At 35.8% G+C, this 23,977-nt stretch overlaps 1 protein-coding gene across 3 annotated transcripts; it reads right to left on the reverse strand.

Moving 5' to 3' along the window:
- Nucleotides 1–147: 147 nt before the first annotated feature.
- UBA3 (ubiquitin like modifier activating enzyme 3) lies at nt 148–23,770 on the reverse strand. Of its 3 annotated transcripts, none has more exons than XM_037492488.2 (18): nt 23,714–23,770; nt 23,487–23,528; nt 21,550–21,670; nt 19,821–19,901; nt 16,025–16,107; nt 12,204–12,284; nt 8,896–8,939; nt 8,533–8,597; nt 8,078–8,233; nt 7,201–7,303; nt 6,954–7,067; nt 4,399–4,452; nt 3,836–3,872; nt 3,668–3,749; nt 3,226–3,326; nt 3,044–3,107; nt 2,887–2,941; nt 148–2,589 (listed from the first exon to the last, which is right to left on the reverse strand). In XM_037492488.2, the coding sequence occupies exons 1-18, from the start codon at nt 23,731–23,733 to the stop codon at nt 2,501–2,503; spliced, it is 1,392 nt and encodes a 463-aa protein (XP_037348385.1). In that variant the 5' UTR covers nt 23,734–23,770; the 3' UTR covers nt 148–2,500. The 3 variants fall into 3 exon arrangements, with proteins under 3 accessions (XP_037348385.1, XP_054551446.1, XP_037348392.1); XM_054695471.1 differs by having other exon boundaries at nt 23,724–23,740; XM_037492495.2 differs by lacking the exon at nt 23,487–23,528 and having other exon boundaries at nt 23,714–23,769.
- Nucleotides 23,771–23,977: the final 207 nt, after the last annotated feature.

A 23,977-nucleotide genomic window follows, 5' to 3' on the forward strand; every position in this document is an offset into this window, starting at 1 on the left:
CCAGTAGTGCGAGAATTCTCAGACACCTGAGAACTCTGCTGACTCCTCTCAGAAGAGTATGTGAGTTTTCGTGCGGGCTCCTTCTTTGAAAAGATGTTCGCATACTAAAAGCTAGCGCTTTGCCAAAAAAAAATGCCAATAAAGGGTTTACCTTTTTTAAAAAGGTTTATTTATGCATACAAGAGCTGGGGTACAGGCCAGAGGTGTGGGGAGGTGAGAGGATTCACCAGAGACAGAGCGGGGAAACGCAACAGGCAGACTGACCGAAGCACACTGCTGAGGGGAGCAGCAGGCGTGACAGGGGAGGTCTGTCCCGCCATGTGGGTTGCTCCCTGGAGGGCCGGGGATCACACTTAGGCCTTAGAAGCTGAGTGTTGCTTCATAGTGCGGTGCTTAACCCATTTTGCCACCAGGGAAGCCCCAGGGTCCACCATTTTTTATGACTTCGTCTCAAATTATCAGTTGTGTTAATTGGCATTGAGGAACTCTGGCTTTGTTTGTCTCAGAATCCTGGTTATTGTATACAGACCTCATCAGCCCATTTGATGGATTTAAAAAAACTCTTCAAATTTTAAGTTAGAACAAGAATACAGAAAACAATTTTACCGCCCTTCTCCCCGACCCTCCCCTACCAAAACCAACCGGAGCACTGAAGCTATTACTGTTAATAGGCATTATTTAAAATCTAACTTTTTCCTGTATGGAGTCTTCAGATACTGGCTGCAAGAAGCCAATTTGGTGTTTTTCTAATGTAATCTGCAGCTAAGATTGATTTCATCTCCATGTTAAAAAAATTCTTCCAAAGTCAGATTTCATACAGATACCCAGATTTCCATCTAATTTTGAAAAATATGGCTATCAACATGGAAGAGTCAGCTGCAGTGGGTTGCCCATTTTGACAATTTTCACTCTAGTTTGCCGAAGATCCCACTAGTCTTATTACATCCTCTTATTAACCCTCCCTGCTGTGATTATTTGCCTTACTTGCCTAATCCCTTTTGAGTACTTTACCCACTGCAAAGAACAATACCATAAAGGAATTATTTTTCTTTGAAAATAATCAGATTTAAACTGTCCTTGGTAAGTTATCATCTTCAATTTTTATCTAGTCAGTAAAAATTTACATGTTAACACTCTTAGAATTTAATACTCTACACTAGCACCTAACTCAGTAACTTCAAACAGCTAAGTAGTCTGAGGTTTGAGGTAGATTAGGGTTGGAATCCCTTTTCCAAGACTTCTATGCCCAGTTTTGGGCAAATAACCTAAACTTTCTAAAACTATTTGTTAAGCTCTTCAGGATAATGTCACCTTCTCCAAAGGCTATTTCAAAAGTATTGTAAGTACCTAAGTAAAGGAGGGACTAAGTATTGGTTCTTCGATGTACAATAGTTTAAACAAAATCTGTAACTTATAAGTAAAGCATATAAATTTATGCCATGATTTTATAATGAAACAATTTGTCAATATAAAGCTTGAAAGGATAAATGAATATGTAACTGAGTAATCAAAAAGCTTTTAAATAGAAAATTGCCAGGTAAGTAAAAAACAGAGAATATGTACCACACATTCTGTTTTAAGCCTTAGTTTTTAGGGGGAGGGAAGACATTAAGGAAGAGGAATACTGTTAAATCCATTTCATTATATTAAATCAGATTAAATTGGTACTGTGGCAAAATATTAATTCAGGTGCCATAAAAATTTGTATATTACTCTACTACACATTTTTACCTATATTACAGGGAGCTATTTATAATCCTTAATACATTTAAAATTTTCATTGAGAAAAGTAGATAATATATGATTTTATTAATAAATAGTGCGAAAGCATCAGTGATAACTGTTTAAACATTAAATTCTTTTAAACATACATGTCTTTTAATGTTGTACATATCGGGCTCTATGGCACTGCAAGTAAACAGATGAAAATATTTCTCATTTCCATGCACAGGTTTTCAGCTAGCTACATCACCATTTACAAATTATTATGGACAAGGTAACCTTTGCAATAATTAATATTCAATTGGATAGATAAATGAATTAAAGGAATATTAAATCAAGTAGAAGTAGCCCATATTCAATATGCTCTAGATGTCAGGTTGTAATATTTTGTGTTATTTAAAAATTAATGTTATTTTCTTTAAAGGAACACCTTTGTATATGTGGGTGCTCAAATGAAAACTGAGGAATGTATTTTTCCATAACACAAAATGCACACAACAGAGGGTATTTGCCTCCTCCTTTAAAAGAAGCAATAAATTTCCTCATAATCTCTCTCTCCAGGCATCATTTCCCATTTTAACAAAATGTTTACAGTAACCAATCCCAAAAATTCTGTCTTTGAGGGATAGTTATAAAATTAAAAAAGAGTGGCTCATTATATATATATATAAAAAAAAGTCAAATCCTAGCAACACTAATACTAAAAATGACACCAATTAAATTTCTCAGCATCCATGAAGTTTATCTGTGTGTTCTAATATGTGTAAATTTATTTTCCTTAAGAAGTAAAATGAAGCTTGAATAGTACAGTCTGTGGTGTAGTGACATCAGCAACTGCCAGTTCCTGTCCATCAACGAGTCCCAATTCTAAAACAGAGAAAGTATAATTAACTTTGGAAAAATTCAATGAAGGATAAAAGAGACATATAGAGTATATAGAATAACACAGATATGGTCTTGATAAACATTAAACTTCACCCTTTAATCAAGGAAATAGTACATTTAATTTCTTAGGAGATTTCTGATTTGCTAAAAGAGCAATATTGTCTTTTTCTAAAGATTTAATTAGGATATCATTATTTAAATTTATAATAAGCATTTATTACTTTTACCAAAAAGAAAAGAAAGACGAAACTGATTAGTAAAAATACCCATTTAAAATACCTTTCAATGTCTTGGAGAGATTTGGCCTTGTTCGTTCCTCAATAGAGGTTACTGACTAGAAAACAAAATTATTTTAATGTAAAGCACACTGAATGAAAATAAGCTTTTAATGTGATTTTTGTAGGGTAGGAAATACAAAGCCAAATATACTTATCACCTGTAAGTAAAGTGTTCTATTTTTTCCCTCTAACGTGGCTGTGATGGCTGGAGATTTCATCTGCCTAAATATAATGACGAGAACAGAAAGTTAAATATCACTTTTTAGAAAACAATTCCAGTTTTTAGTTTTAAAATCACAAAAATTATTTCTACAACATAACAAAAGTCCAAGACACTTACAGAGAAGCACTATTAGTTAGATAATCCAAAACTTCCTGTAGTTTAGCTGATGGAGAAAACTGAATATTCTGAGGAAGTTGGCTACAAGCTGGACAGTTTTCCTACAGATACAAAACACAACAAGTATCAGTGGCACATGCACCAATTATAGGTTTTTTTTATAACAATGAAATGAAAATCTATTTTACAATCATGCTACTTACTATGAACACATTTTTATGCTTTAAAAACTGCTTTTCCTAATCTACCATTTTTTCCCTAAGTTATTTTGCTGTGTAGTATTTATTTCAGGCTAGAATATACAGGACATATTGTGAGAGTTCACGAAGTTCTGGACAAAATGCTTAAGGTGCAGGCAATTTCATTCATAGTTTTAACTAGTAATATGTAAAAATCAAAGTATACATGATTTAAAAAATTTTAATTAGTATATATTACTAACCTTTCTCTCTGCTTCAAATGTATATGTATACAGTCCATCTACGTCACTGAATACCAAGTAGTTATTAAGAGGAATATATGCACTGTAATGAAAAAAATGTTCACCTTTATATATCTGAGCCAGGCCAAAGCACATATTTACATATGTATTAAAAATGAAACCAATTACCTTGTGGCTATTTTGAAAACCTCAGTGGCACACACAGCTGAAGAGGGGAGAAAATAAAGATGTTTTAACTCAATGAAAATTAGACATTTAAAATTAAGTACTTTTTAAAAGTACTTTGCAACAGTTAAGTACAGTTAGAGCAGAACAGATACATTTATGATTTGTATAGATAAAATAGATTTTAATCTACTGACTAAAAATAAAACATGTATACTTTTACTTCAAATAGAGAAAGTAACAAATGCTTTGTTTTGTATAACATGAAAAGTTTGTCTTCCCCTTCTTCAGAGCAGCCTGTTCTGCATCCTTGAAAAAATGGCACTAAAATGTCCTCTCCCTGCAGATCACTTTATAATATGACATAATTATGGAAGACAAAATATACATACAAGGTCCAACAGCTTTTTTTTTGGTCAGCTTAATTATACCACTAACCCAAGAAGGTATTAAATTCCTAAAATACCAGCTCTCTGAGATGAAATAACTGCAGAAATGTCAATTTAGATACTGGATCAAAAACTAAAGGAATCAAACAAAATTAAGTAGTAGCCTTTTTTCCTCACCTGCAATGACTGCATTTGTGGAAGCGACTGCAGGAATGATTCGTTTTACTACCCCTAAAAAAATACATTGATTAAAATATGGTAATTTCATTTAAAAACAGATATTTTAAACAATATGATTATTAAATATCATTTCCTACAACTTGATTTTCCAGGCTTTGAAGTTAGAAAACAGGCTTAAGTTTAACCGTGAAACAATCTTCTTTCATACTGCTATCATTTTGTATTATGTTCAGAATCGTAAAGCAGTAGTAAAAAAGTTACCTCTTCACTAAGCTTCATTTAAAGACAGTAAAAAATGTAATAAAAAATTAACGGTTTGCTTTATTCCACATGCTGTGTGAAGATTAAATATTATTGAATTTTCATAACATCCTTAATCTTGTAACTCTGATTTTAATAAGAAAAATGATGTTGAGGGCCTCCCTTGGTAGCGCAGGCGGTTCAGCACAGTGCTGTGAAGCTGTCCGCAGCCTCTGTAGCACCACTTAAATCCTGGCCGGCTGGTGAGGGTCCCACATGGTGCTGCAGACCTCTCCTGTCACGCCCGCTGCTCCCCTCAGAAGTGCATTTCATCAGTCTGCCTGTTCTGTTCCCCACTCTGTCTCTAGTGAATCCTCTCACCCTCCCATGCATCTGGCCTGTACCCTGGTTCTTGTATAAATAAATAAATTTAAAAAGTTTTAAAAAAAAAATGATGTTGAGAGAATGTAAATTATACACTAGAAAGTGATGGGTTGGTTATGAACCCAGATCTGTCCTAAAACACATAGTATTAACTGATACATTTTTCTAAGCTGTATTATACATAGTAAGTAACCCCAGGACTTCAGGTGTAAACAGGTTTCAGAAACTTCAGAAAAAAGGGCAATTATCTAAGAAGACTAAAAAGGAAGGCAGTACAAAAGTTTGGAAGGCTATTTTAAAAAGTTAATTCTGACTATATAATTAACGTATAATTTTAGAGAAGAGGGAGCAGGGAGGGAGGAGACAACCTCATGATAATTAAACTGAAACTCCCCAGTGAATCACTTAGAGAGGATATACTGTAGTTACAGACAGTGAGGAGTATAAGAGATCTTATCCAACAGAAGTATTACCAAAATGATATACTCTCTCCATAAACACCCCCTTCAAAACAGTTGGACTTCCCTTCCAATTTTGTTTCTGTACCACCAGTCAAGGCCCTAATCATCAGGTTGAAAAGTACATACCAAGCCCTGCTAAAGAGTATGGAAGGATGAATGAAATTACATATTGAAATTAATTTTTGGTTGTTAATCACAATGAACTGAATTCATTTGCTAATTGAAACAATTACTAAATGTGTACTACATGCCATAGAAGTTTCATTTAATATGTGTTATGTTGGACTATTATCATTTAGTTACTCTGACCAGCTTGGCAACTCAGGGAAATATGGAAGATAATGTAACAAGGTTTCAGCAGAACATCTGGAAAGGTTTTTCATAACATCTTGTGAAAAAGACAAATATGAAGTGTTCAAGAAGCGCAACTCAACAGAATAAGATAAATCTAAAAAGATCTGATGAGAAGCATGACTAAGATGTCTTCAGTTTAGGCTTGCCGAAATTTTTAATTACTTGAAAAAGATATAAAGGATATAATTATCAAAGCAATAGGTGAAATGAACCTGGAAAGAATAAGGATAACTTGGCAGGCATAAAAGTGTGTGTATGTGTGTGTGTGTGTGTGTGTGTAAAGATGAGGCGTGCGGAAGGATAGGAGAGAGAAGACATCAATTCTTGAGTATTAAAAAAAAACCAACACACCGAAAAACCCCTGCCAACTCAATAATAGAAATATAGGGAGTGACTATGTATGTAGAGAAAACTTTCAGATTTTAGTAACCTCAAAGAAAAGCATAGCATCAATATAAACAAAAGCAAACAAAAGCCCTGCTTTCCTCTACTACTGTTTTAATTATCAGAAATCTATTATGAAAAACAAGATCAGCCCAACAATGGTCCATTCCAGCCTAAGCAGTTAGCATGAATAAATGGAATATGGTTAAAGAAAAACAACTTGATGAAGGAAAAAGTCATGCAATATGACAAAGGGTTAAAGAAACTAGGGGTCTTCATGGCAAGGATAAAGATCGGGGGTCTCTGATCATAGTCCTTAATATATTAATGGGCATGAATGACTTAAAAGGGAATGAAAATTATATATGGTATACTTGAGGGCAACCCTCAGATCAAACTAAAGATGGAGATATATGCTCAATTATAGAATTAGCCAATAAATATTCTCCAAATGTGAAGCAGATTGCCCTAGTAGGTGACAAATTCCTCTTCAGTGAAAGATAAAATGAATGGTTCAACTTGGATGACTTGTAAGATTCAATAATTTCATTAAGTTCCTCTTGGCTAAGAAGTACTATGGATTCTGCTAATCTCGATTCCCAGCTACCAAATTTGGGGCACGTGGATAGTATTATGTGAAATTACATGTCAACTATTTCCTCTAAAGCAACACTTACCCATAATTATGATCATCCAAAAATCATAATTTGTGACAAGTTACTAACTTACCTTGAGTGAGTCTATATGTAACACCCCTAATATTATATTGCGATGCTCTCTCCAGGGATTTTTGAAAAATCCACTGAATATGATCAGGATCATCTCCATCTAACTGAACCCCTTCTGTTGGGAGGGGGAGGGGGGCAGAGAAAGACATAAATATTAAACAAATCAATATGTTTTAAATGTAATTATCCAAATCAATAATAAAGGTATATTTCACATAAATTCTGAATCATGAAATTAGTTTCATTACCTCCAAAAGGCTGCTCCTTAGGCCACTGCAATATCCTTACATACTCAATACAGTGTTCTGGTAGCCGGGGCATAGATGCAATAGTGCACATGGGAAAATTAACCTAAAACCACAATTAGCCTTTTTTAGTGGACTATAATCAATACTTTAAAATTCAACTTCTAAGTTATGATCTAGTTGCAACAAGTTCTTAAAATTCATCTTAGTCTTTCACTAATATAAACAAAAACATTTTATTCCATAATGATGGTTTTAAATCTAGTTGCATTCTGAGTCATTTATTTAACTTTGGCCAACCTGCCTATAAAAACAGGTTTGCCTTACATTAAGAAGGTATACAAACGTAAGCTATGTTGGGCCATGGGAAGAGCTAAAACATTCCTAAATATGAGTACTTTGTTTACTTGATATTTAGATCTGATTATATAAAATAAACCAAGACAAAAGGAAATACACAAAGTTAAATCAATTCCAGTCAATACTCAACGACATTTACATTTATAAATCAAAATTCTGTCCTTGAAATTAGGGACCCATCTTTAAAAAGATCATTCTTAACACTGGTATCTTTATTTCTATGAAACAATCACAGGTTAAAACCGAACAAAATAGATTATAGCTCTAACCTAATATACAGCTTTGTAATTGAGTGATTTATCGCTACTCTCAAAATAAAAAATACAAATGAAAACAGAATAATTATCAAAACTGACATTCACTTCATATCCTCCCTCAGAATTTCATATTTTATCTTCTACTTAGGATGATTTTTTAAAAAATTATTAAATTGAAAATCCTAAATATTGAATATTTATTAATTCAACCCAAATTTTATTCCAGAATACTCTATAAACAAATGAAAGTTTATTCTCATTACCTGTGGTGGATACAGTTCCAGTGTGCATTCAATACAAGCAGTCATTCCAGGTAGAATTACTCGGGCATTTCCTTTAAAACCTTCTGTCCCCCCATCTATCAAAGGGACAATGGAGCTTGGATCTAAAACACCATCTTCATAATTTAGAAGGGATATCTAAGAAAATTATTTGAAAGTATTTAAATGTAGAGTGTGTAAGGATTCAATAAAAGGAACATGATATAAAGTAATTCTACAAGGCAACTGCATTACTGAGTACTAATATATCAAATCAAGGAATTATAGTATTAGTAATTTAAATTGTCACCTGAAAACGACTGGCAAGAAACAATGAAGAATAGCTACTTAACTGAAAATTAATTTTTCAAAAAATCATGGTCTATATGTAATTCTGACTTTCACTGAGTTAAGAATAGGATTGAGAACTTCAGACAACCACAGCACTAAGTGTTTACCAGCATGCCGTTTATCCATCTTCTGGCTATGATAGAGTCCAGTCCACATACAATTATATGAAATTCTACAAGAATAAAAAGCAAGTTTACTTTTTAAAGGAGCTGTTACACAACATAATTCACACTAAGAAACAAACAAAACCCAACTTTGTATTATACATACATAAACAGTTTCTAATCTTGAGTAATCTTTATTCAAGTTAGCAAAGAAAAATGCTGCCAGCAGTGCCAACTAAGAATTAAAATAGTGGCACTCTCTTTGCAATCAACAACCTTCTTAAGAAGGCAACACTAAGAGAAGAAAGCAACTGAAGTCTTCAAAATAGCTTACAATTAAAAACTGTGAATTTACAAAGAACTTACGTCGATAGAAAGTGTCATTAAAATCCTGAATCTTGTTGAAATGTCTGAATTTAAGTAAAGGAACTTAAGCTGCTAAGTTTGTAATTTGCAAAGTGAATTTTAATAGTCATAAAAAGCACATTATAAATATATAAACATCAACAAGCAACTATAAACCAGAGACACACTGGGGGGGAGGGGCAGGGAGAGGAAGGACTAGAGTCAAAATAAGGGGTGGGGGGGTGCAATTGTATGGGGAATATAACCAAAATGAAAATGCATACATTGTGCGAAGATGAAAAATGATGTAAGAATTATATAAAATATTACAAATAAATGTATAAACAAAAATGTCATAATGCTTAAAACAGTGGAATTCAAGGAATCTCATGAAAAGACCACCTATTTCCTGACCAAACCTTTTCTCTAATACTACTCTCCTAACCACTTAGTTTCTCTCATCCCTGAACCTTCATGTTATTATACTTGTCTGTAACACCTTCTACTCTGCTTAATTTTTTTAAATATTTATTTATTTATGCATACAAGAACTGTGGTACAGGCCAGAGGTGGGGGTGGGGAGTAAGAAGATTCACCAGAGAGTGGGGCGCTGTACAGGCAAATCTACTGAAATATACTGCTGAGGGGAGCAGTAAGGGAGACAGGAGAGGTCTGCTGCGCCATGTGGGTTAGCTCCCTGGCTGGGGATAGAACTTAAGCTGCAGTGGCTGCGGACAGAGTGATAGTGCTGAGACTTAACCCCTTGTGCCACCAGGGAGGCCCTATGCTTAATTTTTATATAAAATCATAAGACTTGTGAAAGCATAAAGTCAAGAAACAATAAATGTCGGTTTAGTGAAGGAAGCGCATTAGTTTTTATTTAGCCAGAAGAGTTACTGCAAAGCCAAAAAAGGTGTTTACAATAGTTTTACAGATGCTAATAATTTGTTGCTTTTTTTTTCCTACTGTAAAATTAGTAATTTTTTAGTAAAATTTCCTTCTCTCTTGTAATTCAGCTGAGTCTTTCTCTGAACACAACAAAACCATATCAGGAGTTTTCACCTGCCTGGAGACTATGGAAAGGGAATCCCACTTAAAATTAGCTGTGGGTGTGAATAAATATAGCACTTAATATATTCTAATTTATTTTGATATTGTTACCTTTTTTAATTTAAATTATCCTAATAGATATGGAGTGATCTCATTGTGGTCATAATTTGAATTCCTCTATAGCTAGTGCTGTTATGCATCTTTCTGTGTGCTTTTGCATGTTCTTTAGTGAAATGTCCCTTCACATTTCTTATCCATATTATAACTGCACTGTGTTTTTACTATTGAGCTTTGAGAGTCCTCTACATATTCTAGGTAAAAGTCCTTGCAAGTTACTTGCTTCACAATTATTATTCAGCCTGAAAACCCACAATGGTCAATCTATCTCACCTTTTCCTGTTTCAATGATTTCCCTTATTTCTGCTTACCTTGCAAGATCATCAAGGCTTGACCATTAAACTGTGTAACTATCAATAAAATGAATCTTGGAGCAAAAGCACCCAATCCCAATTTAAAAGGAGACGAAAAGGAGATTTTCCTAAATTGTGAAGTTGTGTTTTTGAGTGCAGGCCCAGAAGAACGTTCACTGTCCTCAATGCAACTTAACTGCCCAGAACAAATGCCATAGAAAAAAAGAACCAAGGTGCCCGGAGATGGCTAAATGGACATGTTTTGTTGTGGTTTCTGAATCCCAAACTGAGTTATGCCATGATTCATTCAGCAGCACATAAGCAATAGATTCTGTGAACTTGCATTTTTCTAAACTTTCTTGTTCATCAATCCCTTAATATTGTCCAAAGTCCCATCCTCAGGAAGACAGAATTGAGCCTTGCCTCCTGCCTTCCCGCCAGTCAACTGGCAGTAAAATTTTCAAAGTCAGTGTAATTATTGGCTTCTATACACATTAGGCAAGACCACTGCTAGGTAACATCTGAGGTAACATGTTCTCGTAACATGTCCTTCCTTCATAGAGCAAAAGTTTTTAACTTTGATAAGGTTCAATTTATCAATTTTTTTTCTTTTATGGACAAATTTCTGATGTTGTCTAAGGACTCTTCACACCCTGGATCCCAAGGATTTTCTCCTGTTATCCTTCAGAGTTCCAGAGTTTCACATTTTTATCTGTGATTCATTTTGAATTACTACATATAATTTTGAGATTTAAGTCAAGATTCACATTTTTGCCTTGTTTATCTAATAGCTCCATAACAGTTTGTTGAAAAATTAATCTTCTTCCACTGTACTGATATTGTGCCTTTGTCAAATAGCAATCGCCAGACTTGCTAGGGGTTATTTCTGGCTTCTCTATTTTGTTCTACAGATATGTGTCTCTCTGTGAAAATCCCACACTGTCTTGATTACTGTCACTATATAATAAGTATTGAAATTAGACATGTTTCCTCCCATTTTATTCTTTTTCAGAATTGTTTAGAAGAACATTTTTGTGGCTTTCTATATAAATATTTGAATATTATCTGTATCATCAAAAAATTTTGCTATGATTATAGAAATTGGTTACACTTGTATACAAAGTTGGAAAGAATGGACATCTTGACTATTTATCCAATTCTTGAACATTGGCTATCTCTCCTTTTATTAAGATGCTTGATTTCTTTCATCAACATTTTGTAGTTTTTAGCATACAAATTCCACTTATTTTCTCAGCTTTACACCAAAGTATTTCTCCCCTTTTTTGAGTGGCATAGACAATGTTATATATCCACTGTATTTAAATTTCACTGCTAGTATACAGAAATACATAATTTTTGTATGTTGATTTTATATCCTGTGGGATTTCCATCAGAGTAACCCTAACTCCTAAATTTCTATAAAATACTAAAGTACCCCAGATCTAATGGTACAAAAACCAAGAGTGTGAATATACATTTCTTGTAAAAATAAATTTACTCTGACACACTCCCCATTTGGCAACTTACTCTCTACTACTGTAAGAAGACACAAAGATTAATTGTATTATTCTAGGAATTTACCATCTGGGCGAGGAGATACGCAATTGTAACTAAAATTAAAGACAATAATGCAAAACAAATTATGACACCGGCTACATAAGTTTAATTTAAAAATTAGGGCAAAAAATTTTATATAACCTTAAGGAAAAAACCAGGAGGATATAAAGCAAACTGTTATCAGCAGATCTATGATCAGCAATAAGCTATTGCTGCTGATCTTTATTTCACCTTGTTTATCTGTATTACTTATGTTAACCATCTCTTAGAGACAAAAACTTGAAAAAATTAGGTTTTTTGTTAAAAGGATACGGAACTACATTGCAATTGGGAATTCTGTCATTTAAAAATTCTGCAGCAACTTCAGCTTTAGGTCTTCCGACATCTTTAGACCTACAGGAAAAATTATATTTGAATTATCATTCATGACATAATTTTAGATGATCCACATAGCTTATTTTCAAACTTAAAAATGTCCACAGTGACTATTCAGTGAATATTTAGAATATTTTTAACAAAGGATTTTTGGTGAATAATCAGTCATTCAGTCCTTCTAATGCTCAAATTCATTATTTATAGGTGGTAAGTATAATTAAGTATTTCCTAAATGAAAATATAAAGTGTTCTTTTTCTTCTAGGTAAAAAATATAATGACATGTTTCCCGGACACTTTTCACTGTGACTTTCTTCCTGGAAATTATTGCAGACCCAGATACTTTCAAGCATATGCCCTAAAACCAAGAACCTCAAGATGTTACTATGCTGGTCACAGCTGAAATACATACAATGTGATTCATTCTAGGGATGGAAGAACTTTAACTTATCTGCTTCTTCCCATGTATGCTGCTGATTAAGTAGTAAATTTTGCATCGCTTAAGAGGACATCCTACTGCTGCACTTAAAGAAGGAACAATTCCAAAGGCATTATCTAAAATTGCAAATGACAACAATATTTCGAGAAGCTAAATTATAAGGCCTCAAAAGGTCACTTCTAGCTAATAACTGTAGCTATAGACAGGAAAGGACATGAATTCTCTCTTGTAATCTCAATACAAATGGCATTTTCTTTCCTGACATTTCCCATTCTCCTCACAAAAATAAATCACTCCTGCATGTATACACAGTAAGTGTTTCATCACTACCTTTTTCACAACGTATTTTTTGTTATATACAAAGGCCTAAGATACCCACTAGCCTATGGACACCTGGAAGAAAGTGACCACATTCGTATCTCTTTATAATCCTTTATATCTGAGAACAGAGTTAACTTTTTAAAGAAATTAAAATAATCAATGGCCTAGAAATTAATTTAAAATTGGAAATTTGAAGAAAAATACTTTTACAGTTCAAGTTTGCCTCCAATAAAAGCAGTGGTCTTTTCTGATTAAAAACTTCTAATCAGGGTCTCCCCTGGTGGCGCAGGCAGTTGAGCACTGCGTTGTGAAGCTGTCCGCAGCCTCTGCAGCACCGGATCGGGTTCAATCCCTGCCGGCCGGCAAGGGTCCTACATGGCGTGGCAGACCTCTCCTGTCTCGCCCGCTGCTCCCCTCAGCAGTGCATTTCGTCAGTCTGCCTGTTCTGTTCCCCACTCTGTCTCTGGTGAATCCGCTCACCCTTATATGAATCTGGCCTGTACCCCAGTTCTTGTATAAATAAATAAATCTTAAAAAAAAACAAAAAACTTCTGATCAGTCTTATTCTGACTTTGTCTTAACTTGTAATAGAGAAGACCCTCATATAAGACAAGGAACATGATTTCAGTATTGAATTCAACTACTCTGGACAGTTTTTTTATATGTGAAGGGGATAAAGTAAACTTCCAAAATTCTTTTATGTTGTTGATTTTATATGCTTTCATATTATTTCACAAAACAAAATAACTCCTGGGCCTCCCCGGTGGCACAGTGGTTGAGCGCTGGGCTGCGAAGCTGCCTGCAGCCAATGCAGTGCCGGTTCGATCCCCAGCCGCAGGGCGAGGGTCCCACATGGCACGCAGACCTCTCCTGACGCCCACTGCTCCTCTCAGCAGTGTACTTCATCGGCCTGCCTGTTCTGCTTCCTGCTCTGGCTCTGGTGAATTATCTCACCCTCCCGCGCTTCTGACTGTACCCAGTGCTTGTATAAATAAATAAATAAATCTTAAAAAAAAAAAAAGTTAAAAAAAAAAAACAAACAAAATAACTCCTAGATGGTTTCTGTGGAAAAGTCTGCAAATTTACCATTCCATGATTAGGGGAATAGATAATTCCCTCCAAAATCTGTACCTTAAATAAAATGACCTTCCACATACATCATCCTTAAAGGACACCATGGCCTAATTACTTAATCTTACCCTGAGGATTCAACAAGGTGATATAGGCAAAGAGCTTGGATAGTGTATATCTTATCACCAATATACAACCAATTCAATGGTATCATTTTTAGGGCATTTTATTTTTATTTATTTATTTTTTTAAAATATTTATTTAGGGCCTCCCCGGTGGCGCAACGGTTGAGCACTGGGTTGCGAAGCTGCCCGCAGCCTCTGCAGCGCCAGTTCGATCCCCGGCTGCTCCCCAGCCACTGGAGGAGGGTCCCACATGGCGCGCAGACCTCTCCTGCCACCCGCTGCTCCCCTCAGCAGCGTACTTCATTCCTTCTGCCTGCTCTGCTCCCCGCTCTGGCTCTAGTGGGTTCTCTCACCCTCCCATGCTTCTGACTGTACCCAGTGCTTGTATAAATAAATAAATAAATCTTTAAAAAATTTTTATTTATTTTTATACAAGAACCGGGGTACAGGCTAGATACGCGGGAGGGTGAGAGGATTCACCAGAGAGAGAGAGAGTAGGGGAACAGAACAGGCAGACCGAAACACACTGCTGAGGGGAGCAGCGGGCGAGACAGGAGAGGTCTGCTATGCCATGTGGGTATCTCCGTAGCCAGCGGGATCGAACCAGCACTGTAGAGGCTGTGGACAGCTTCACAGCGCTGCGCTCAACCTCCTGCGCCACCAGGGAGGCCCTTTAGGGCATTTTTTTTTTTTTAAAGATTTATTTATTTATACAAGCACTGGGTACAGTTAGAAGCGCGGAAGGGTGAGAGAATTTACCAGAGTCAGAGCGGAGAGCAGAGCAGGCAGACTGACGAAGTACACTGCTGAGGGGAGCAGTGGGCGGCAGGAGAGGTCTGCGCGCCATGTGGGACCCTCGCCCAGGGATCAAACCGGCCAGCGCTCAACCTCTGCGCCACCAGGGGAGGCCCCCTTTAGGGCATTTTAAAAAATAAAACTTGAAAGTTAAATGTAGAGCTTACATTGCAATGACAACACTTCCTTAACTTAGTTTTACCCATCTCTCAATTTCTTTAAGATCTTCTACAAGACAGAGTTCTATCTCCAAATTTGATTTTATCTTTTCTACTAAGGTAACCTTAGCCTACATACGTAGGACTATTTGAGTTATATCACTATCTTACTCACTAGAGAGAGGGAAATAAAAAAAGGCCCATATCTCTCCATGTCAATAATTCCTGGATTAATACTTTCATATAAGTCACTCAAAACCTTACAAGCTAAATTAAAATTCACTAATGAACTTTTCACCAAATCTCCTATATGGTCTACTTCAAGCTTTTTAAAGTCACTTAAACATTCCTTGATGTTTTCTGTCGTTCATGTATTGCCATGGTAATTATTCCTCTTAGTTCTATTTCAATAGCTCCCGGGTTTACTCTCCTTAACTCTCCATTTGCTTTCCCCCCTCTAAGAAAAGTTTACACTCAATACCACATTATTGTCCCAGGATCACCACTTAAATACTGGCTCAGGAGCTTGCACCAATACATCTCACTAGGGCTCAATAATCCAGCTATTGTTTTCTTATGAAATCACCAGGAGGAAAAAAGCTGCATGCTAGAGCACAAAAGCAAATAAATGATTTGGAAATTTCTTAAAAAACAAAGCAGAACTACTTTCACTTAAATGCCCCAAATTTCCTTGTAAAATTTCACATAAAATGGGAGTGGTTATTACTTTTTTTGAATATATAAAATTAATGTTATCCTTTCAGTAGTTTTTAAAAATTACTACCTGCAGCGTTCTCAAGTTTAGCAATCATCAGATTTAAGGGGGAAAAAACTTAGATATTAAAACTTACCTAAATAAAAACTGTCTATTGAGATTAGAAACATCTATAGTATCCATGTCTATGACATGAATCTGTCTGAAACCAGACAATGCCTGTAGAAACAAACAAAAAACAATTAAGCAGAAATTTCCTCACATTTGAAATTTTAAGATTTGTTTTCAAGGTAGTCCTAAATCTACAAATTTTTAATAATAAACTCTGTATAATCTATTCAATGATTAAACCATCTTATAAGGTACATAAAACTCAGGGCTCCTACAAAGATGAAAAATCTTTAACTATTCAGTTTTAAACAGTGTATAACCAAAAGAGAACAACCCAAAATTTCTACAGTTTTGCATTTTCATAAACACATCTCAATACTTGTGGCTTTGCTATTACAAGATACTTTCATTTTACTAATATTTAATTTACTTTAATTTTACTATGAACAGTTTTTGCTATTATGTTTGCAAAATATTATTAAAAGCAATTCCTACAAGCTTTATCTCAGTTTACATGACATTAAGCATGCCACAATTCAGAAGTAAACTATTAAAGAGAAACTATATTATAAATACACACGTACACTGAATATACAAAAGAACTATTAAAAGTACTGAGTCAAGAACAAGCAGTCAAAAAAGCTAGAGAAAAGCAAAATACTGTTGTGTTTCAATGATAATGCCACACACTCTAAGAGCAAAACCACTATTCAAATTTATCAGCAGAATTAAGTCTCCATAATATGCTTTCTGGTCTGGATCCATTTATTTAAGTGATTACATTAAATCACTTGCTAATAATTTCCCCATTTTTCTGTCCCAATTTACAACAACTCTTATAAGAGTTGTCCATACTTGTTCTCTCAAACTGCTCTCTTGACCTTACTCTGTTTTTTGTTTTACCTTTAAAAGGACAGGTTTATTAGCAAAAGGAGTTAGCTGAAGGACTATGCACTTACATAGTCACAGAGGGGCAGGAAAGCTATTTTGCAAAGTGAAAAGGTTTGTGGAAAGAAATACCTGGGTAGTCACAGGTAGGCAGGAGAGCTGTCTTGAGCTTACTCTGAAAAAGCTTTTGCTCCCACCTCTCCACCAAAACTGCACTTGTCAATGTCACCAGTGATCTCCATGTTATTACCTCCAGTGATCAATTCTCACACCCTCTGACCTTACCTATCTGAAGTACTTGGCAGGGTATGGATCAATTCCTTAAACATGTTCCCTTGGTCACCACGTGCTTGAAAACTGGAATGCTTTTTTAAAATTAGTTTCTAGTTCACCACTCAGGAGTTTTCCTCCCACCTAACTAGAGAGAATTTGGACTATCCTTTCATTAGTTCTGGTGAACTCAGATAATCACATTAGATAAACAACATCTAAAAGACATAGTAATTTTCAAAACCAAACTCAATCATCCTAATTTGCTAACATAACCAAATATACTCATTTCCCATTCTTTCATTTCCAGTTAATGTTAACTCCATCTTTCCAGAGATCAGGGCTAAAACTTTGCTATGTCATCCTTAATGCCTTTCTCTCATGCACCACAAATCTGTTGCATGAGCTAAACCTGTTGACTTCATCTTTAAAACATTCATAATCTGACCTCCTCTTTCCACCTCCAAGTCTACCACCATGTTCCAGGTAACTATCACTTCCTGCCTCAATGATTGTAACAAACTTCTAACTAATCTCTGAGCTCCCTCCTGTTTTTCCTTTGATCCAGTCAGATCAAGTTAATTTGATCTGCTTAAATCTCTCCAAAGACTTCCTAATTCAGTAAAACTCAAATTTCTTACAACAGCCTTCAAAATCTTTTGTGATATTTACTGCAAGGCCCTATGTCTCTTATTATATCTCTGATAGCATTCTGAAAAATGCTTCCTCTTATCCACTTCTGCTTTAGCTATAACACCCTTGCTGTACTGGAATATATACGCCACGCTCCTACTTCACAACTTCTGCATTTGCACAGTCTACTGTCAGAAATATTCTTGCTCCTCTTGGCTCAAAGAGCACCTACCTTTTTGTAAGCCCTTCCCCTTCCTACCAGGCTACCTATTTTCTATCCTTCCTTTCTCCATAGCATTTATTACCACCTAATATAAGGTGTATTTGACTTGTTTTTTCCCATCACTAAAATATAAGTCAAAAAAAAAAAAAAACCACCTATCAATATTGTTCAATGCTTATTTTTAGCATCTAAAACAGTACATAGCTTATGGGGAAGGAGGGTCAATAAATATTTAATCAATATTAATGCCATATACTTTTTCTTAGAAAGAGCATTTGGGGGTATTACAATTAAAAAACATGCATACCCCTATGTACTTATGTCTGAAATAAGCAAAGTAAGTGGTAAAACTGAAAACCCTGAGTTTCCTTCTTTTGTCTAGGAGGTTATTACAATGCAATAAATAAATACCAAGGCTACTCCTAAAGTTGCTAAATGACTAATCCTCAGCTCTAATCTCCAATTACATTTAAAATTAGTATATAACACATTTAAAAATAACAATTTCCTAAATGGAAAGAGTTAAGGATTAGGAGATTTGTGTATAAAATGCCTACCAAAACCACTATCCATTCTCCAAAAATCCTTCCTTTCTAGAATTCTTTGGTTTATGTACTAAATGAGTATTTATGGCTGATAAAGTACTGTCATTTTGGCACCCCATCAAAGTAAACTGTACATATTGCTATTTCATGTGAAACTTGTCTCCCCAATGAAACTTCAAATTTATTAAGTATAGAGACCATGAATAGCTGCTACAATCCCTCGAAGAATCCATCACAGGTGATGAAGCAGTTTTGTAGGTTTTGTAGTTTCATTAGGAGTAAGATTAGTGTTCCCTAGCAGAATTAATGTGGTTGTTTATATTTAAATTATAGCCTCATGGCCAACTTTTTAGGTCCTTTAATTGGTTGTTACCTGCTTCATTTTCAAGTAAGTCTACTCTAGCATTTCCACTTTTTATATACCAAGGAGTACGATACCTGGAAGATAACGTCTCTAAATCAATCCTCCCCCTATCCATTTTTGTCAAATAAACTGACAAAGACTTATACAAAGCTACTCTGTGGTAACCAGAAGCCAATGAAAACAACTAATTAAATCACAAGTTAAGGATATCCAAGCAGTATATGAATATATTTCACTAAATAGGAACCTTGCTTAAAATGATATTCATTAAAAACAAACTGACCAAAAGGGAAAAAAAAAAAAAAAGAGGTTTAGCATTCCCAAATTTCATCAATCTACTACTATAAGATCCTCAAAAATTACTATCTGGTTAATGACCTAACAGTTCAGTGAAAAGAACACCCTAAGAATCAATGTCCTACATTAGATTCCAGGCACATCATTACAATCCAGAAAAACCTGAGCAAGTTATAATATAATTTTAAAACTTACTGTCTCCTTCTATATGAAAATACCTTATCCATGTAACAAGATGATTTTCAGGAGCAAAAGAAATAATAAATTCTTTAAAATTACATGTTAAAATATGAAATGCTAGTTTTTATAACTTACATCATTGAAACTAATGAGTGTTCTGCAAGAGGAAGCAGATTTGTTTGCTTAAAGAGCAGAGAAGAAAACAATTTCTAGTGACTTTATAGCTGAGAACATTAGTGTTTTAGAAGTCCCAAAGGTTATCTAACATTTTAATTACTGTCTGAAATATGTCATGCTAAAGTTAGCTAACAAAGGCTCAAGTAGCAAGGTCAACAGGCAAAATAAAAAAATTTATGACATAAAAGGGAAAATGGTTAATTATCACAAAGAAGAAAAAAATACATATTTTATATATAATTACCAGATTTTTCAGGAGCTCACATCCTAAGCCGCCAGCTCCAATCACTAGAACTTTACATGTATCTAACAAAAACTGAAGAGACTGTAAAGAATGAAAAGGCATATTAAAACTGGTTGACAAAACCCCAAAGTAACATCAATAAAGTAATAAGAGCCATAAAACAGTTTTTGATGTTTCCGTGAAAAATTCAATTTGGGATAAAGAGTACTTGGTATTTAATAAATTATTTCAAATTTAAGAACAAGGTAGAACCAGAAGTTCTATAACCCTATATTTATTTATAAATTATTTATAACCCTAAATTATTTATAATTTTTAATTTTTTAAATTAATTTTTATTGTACAAATTGCAAGGTTATTTGTAACAAGAAAAACTATGCCGGGCCTCCCCGGTGGCGCAGCGCTTGAGCGCTGGGCTGCGAAGCTACCCGCAGCCTCTGCAGCACCGGTTGGATCCCCGGTGGCAGCGCCAGTTCGATCCCCAGCCGCAGGGCAAGGGTCCCACATGGCGCGCAGACCTCTCCTGCCGCCCGCTGCTCCCCTCAGCAGTGTACTTCAGTCCTTCTGCCTGTTCTGCTCCCGGCTTTGGCTCTGATGAATTCTCTCACCCTCCCGTGCTTCTGACTGTACCCAGTGCTTGTATAAATAAATAAATAAATCTTTAAAAAAAAAGAAAAAAAAGGAAAAACTATGCCAAGTTAAACATTCTTTTTTTTTTCTTTAAAAGGGGAAAGTAGCAAATTCAATTATTTAAGTGATTTCCTAAAAAAAAAAAAAAAAAAGTGCAAAACACCTTTAGAACAGAGGATCAAGTACTATACAAGGTATTCAAAGGTCTAAATAAAATAAAAGTAGTTGTAACAGTAACAACTACTTTTGAATATAATGACTGAGACTTCCAAATCATTAGATCACAATAAGGAAAAAACTGATAAAACTCTTAGAAAATTACATATCAGCAGAAATATAATTTGAAACAATCATTCAACAGGAGCATCTTAAATTACCAGGGGAAAAAAATCAGAAGCATAAGAAAATATGGTAAAATTTATTCAAAGAATGGCAGAGTTAATTCTGTCCAAGATTCAAAAGAAAGGTTACTCAGATGAGACACTGGGTCAAACCCAAGAGCATGCATTTTAGAAGCAGCACGGTGTTTCTATTTCAAAACAACATCTCTTTATAAACACAAAGGTCATAAAATTTACTATAAAGAATACTTTTTCTGACTTTGTAGTGAAAAACAAGTTGTATCTAATTTAACATTTGCTTTAAGTCACACTATTAATGTAAAATTCTATTATACAGTAATCACATAACTTAAACATGCAATTATATTGGATTTAAATTACTTGTTTCAACTAAATTTCAAAAATTAAGCACATCTATATTCCTATCAAAATTAATTTCTCAAAGCAAGACTAAAAAGTATTGTCAGAAGTAATTTTAAACTGGAATTTAAAGTGAAGTATGACTTAGAATTTTAAATGAGGTTATAAAGTTTATGTGCCCTTGAAAAAATCTGTATTATATGAAAAATGTAAAAAAAGACTCATATTGAACATTTAAATAAAATCAATTGCAAATATTCAATTTAGCATTTCAAGATAACTTATACAATTTTATTAGTATTTTTATTATAAGAGCAAATTAAAAGGAAGCATTTTATTATTTTTGAAACATATAACTAAACTATTAGAAGATTTATTTAAAAATAAATGTTTCTCACTTCAGTGCTCGGTTCGAAATCAGGGTGTGTGAAGGGTCCAGATCGCTCGAGGAACTTCTTTACATGGTTCCAGCGACCTTCCCAGTCTCCAGTGTCCCCACACCCACCATCAACAGCCATTCTGCACAGAACACAGTAAATTCAGCTGCAAAGATCAGTATGAAAAAGCCACACTTACAAACATTAGGGGTTTCCCCAAATGAAAAGGTAATCACACCAAACCTGCTCAAATAAAAGGGAACAGTCAATGTGGTTTTCTTATGCTTTCATTTTCCCTTGGTGGCTATTATTATACGATTTAAAGCTAAGAACTGCACATTTGATTAAATATATCAGTCTACTTGTTTGGAATTCCTAAAGCAACCCAAGAAAAACTTGGGACAGCGGTCAATTAATGAGAAGTGGGCTTTTCTACACCTGGAAATTACAAAAGATCACTCTAAAGTCCAACCTGTTCCTTCAACACACTTGGATCAGGAAACATCAGTTACCAAAACCCCCCCCACAAAACTTCACTTTCAGAATTGTGAGGCTTCAAATCTAATACAACTCATGTTATTTCCATATTTGAAAAACAGGATTTGCGTATTTTTGATGAAAGGAACTTTCACGTATTCTTTTCCGAATGAGGTCCCAATTTTCAAAAAGAACTTCAAAACTATTAAGTGTTTTTTGTTGCAAATAAACAACACAAAGTTTTAGGTTCTAATTATGCCACAAATAGGCATTAACATCTGGAGACCCTAAGAACAATGAATAAGAAGGGACTCCTTAAACTGTATTTTCTTATTCACTGAGGGCAATATTCATATTTGGTTGTGCTTACTTTTAACTTTCAAGTTTCCTATAACCTCACAATTTCTACCTTCGAGTATATTAGTAACACCTAATTTTGTACAAAAAAGGATCAAGAAGTATTAGCAAAGCAAGCAATAAAAACAAGATAAATTTTGATGTCACAACTGGATTTGGTTCCACAATTAACAGCATTGTGACCTTGAGAAGATTACAGCCATAAACCTCATCTGTAGGCTGTTCATAGCTACTTGAGGTCAAAATGAGGATATAGAGATAATCCAGAGAGGCCCTAGTATGGTACTCGGCATATACTAAGCATTCAAATTTTAACTATCATTTTAAGCAAAAGTGAAAAGGAAATGAATAGTTGGGAAGGAATGTGAAATTTATTCTGTCTTTCTAGTTCTCTTGCAATATAACTTTCTGAGGGATGCCTACACACTCTGAAGTACTGTTCCTGGGAATTGGCACAGAAATTACTAACTCACCACACCCACTGCAGGAGTACCCCCGCCCCAGTAGGGAGGAAGAAAAATATGTGGCGTTGGCATGGTTATAAAACATTTAGTTTAAACCTGTTTCACCAGCACAAAACTAAGCATCTGATAAGAAGTAGGATGTGTAGTAAAGAGGAAAAATAAACTCTTTGGAGTCAACTCTCTGCTTTAAGAGCCAATTACTTTGATTTGAGTGCTTAGTACAACACCTGATATACAGTTCCCATAAAAATATCTGCAATTAATACTACTGTCTCAGTGTTTATGAAAGACCAAAAATAGGCTAATCTCCGTTTCGTGTTTAACATGTCTTTTCACAAGACTGCAGCTCTAACAATTTGGGATAGAGGAAGGAGGGCTCAGGGTCCTTCCGCAAGACCTTTGGCCCAAGCACCCTGGCCGGCCCCTGCAAAAATCTGCTGCGGTGCACCCGGGCCCGGAGCCCGCCCGAGGGAGAGAGGGCAGGAGCCGCCCGCCCGGCACCTGGGGCTGCGGGACGGGGGACCGGGGATGAGGCCGCGCGGCCTGCGCTCCGACTGCCCCACTCCCACCCCCCCGGTCCCGCTGCGGCTGGTCCCCTAGGCCTGGGGTCGGGGGAGGCGGGGGTCCCGGAGAGGGCCCCGGCCTCCCGGCAGCACTAACTTCTCAGCCAGCAGCTCCTCTATTCTCCTTCTTTTCTTCTCCCTAAAAGAAAGAGAGAATAAAAGAAGGGTCAGCATCACGCTACACACTGGGCGCCGCGAGGAGATGGGGGGCGAGGGGACGGGGCGGGGGTCGGGGGGACCCCGGGTGGCGGCGGCGACCGCCCACCGCCACGCTCTCTCACAGCCCAGCCCGGACCCGCGCGCCTGCAGAGCCCGGGTACTTACGGCTCCTCACCATCCGCCATATTGTTCTCCGCCTCCTCCCAGGTGCCCCCACGGCGGGCGGAGCCGGAGGGGCGGGGCCGGAGGGGCGGGGCGGGCGGGGCCGGAGGGGCGGGGCGGGCGGGGCCGGAGGGGCGGGGCCGACTTGGCTGAGGCTCTTCAGGGCATTACACCTTTCCTTGATTATAATCGTATAAATGTAATTATATATAGAATTATCTTGATTAATACACTTATTTAGATAAATCACATACAGTGTATAGTGGT

The sequence above is a fragment of the Talpa occidentalis genome, unplaced genomic scaffold, assembly GCF_014898055.3.
Source record: "Talpa occidentalis isolate TD23 unplaced genomic scaffold, MPIMG_talOcc4v2.1 talOcc4.10, whole genome shotgun sequence".
NCBI lineage: Eukaryota > Metazoa > Chordata > Mammalia > Eulipotyphla > Talpidae > Talpa > Talpa occidentalis.

What these genes read in the sequence shown, in the direction of transcription:
- UBA3 (XM_037492488.2), bottom strand. Translation starts at nt 23,733, where the DNA reads ATGGCGGATGGTGAGGAGCC. An exon ending in TAATGACACTTTCTATCGAC is followed by an intron (nt 8,598 to 8,895) that starts GTAAGTTCTTTG and finishes TTATTCTTGTAG; the next exon opens with AATTTCATATAATTGTATGT. An exon ending in CATTTGAAGCAGAGAGAAAG is followed by an intron (nt 3,327 to 3,667) that starts GTTAGTAATATA and finishes TTGTATCTGTAG; the next exon opens with GAAAACTGTCCAGCTTGTAG.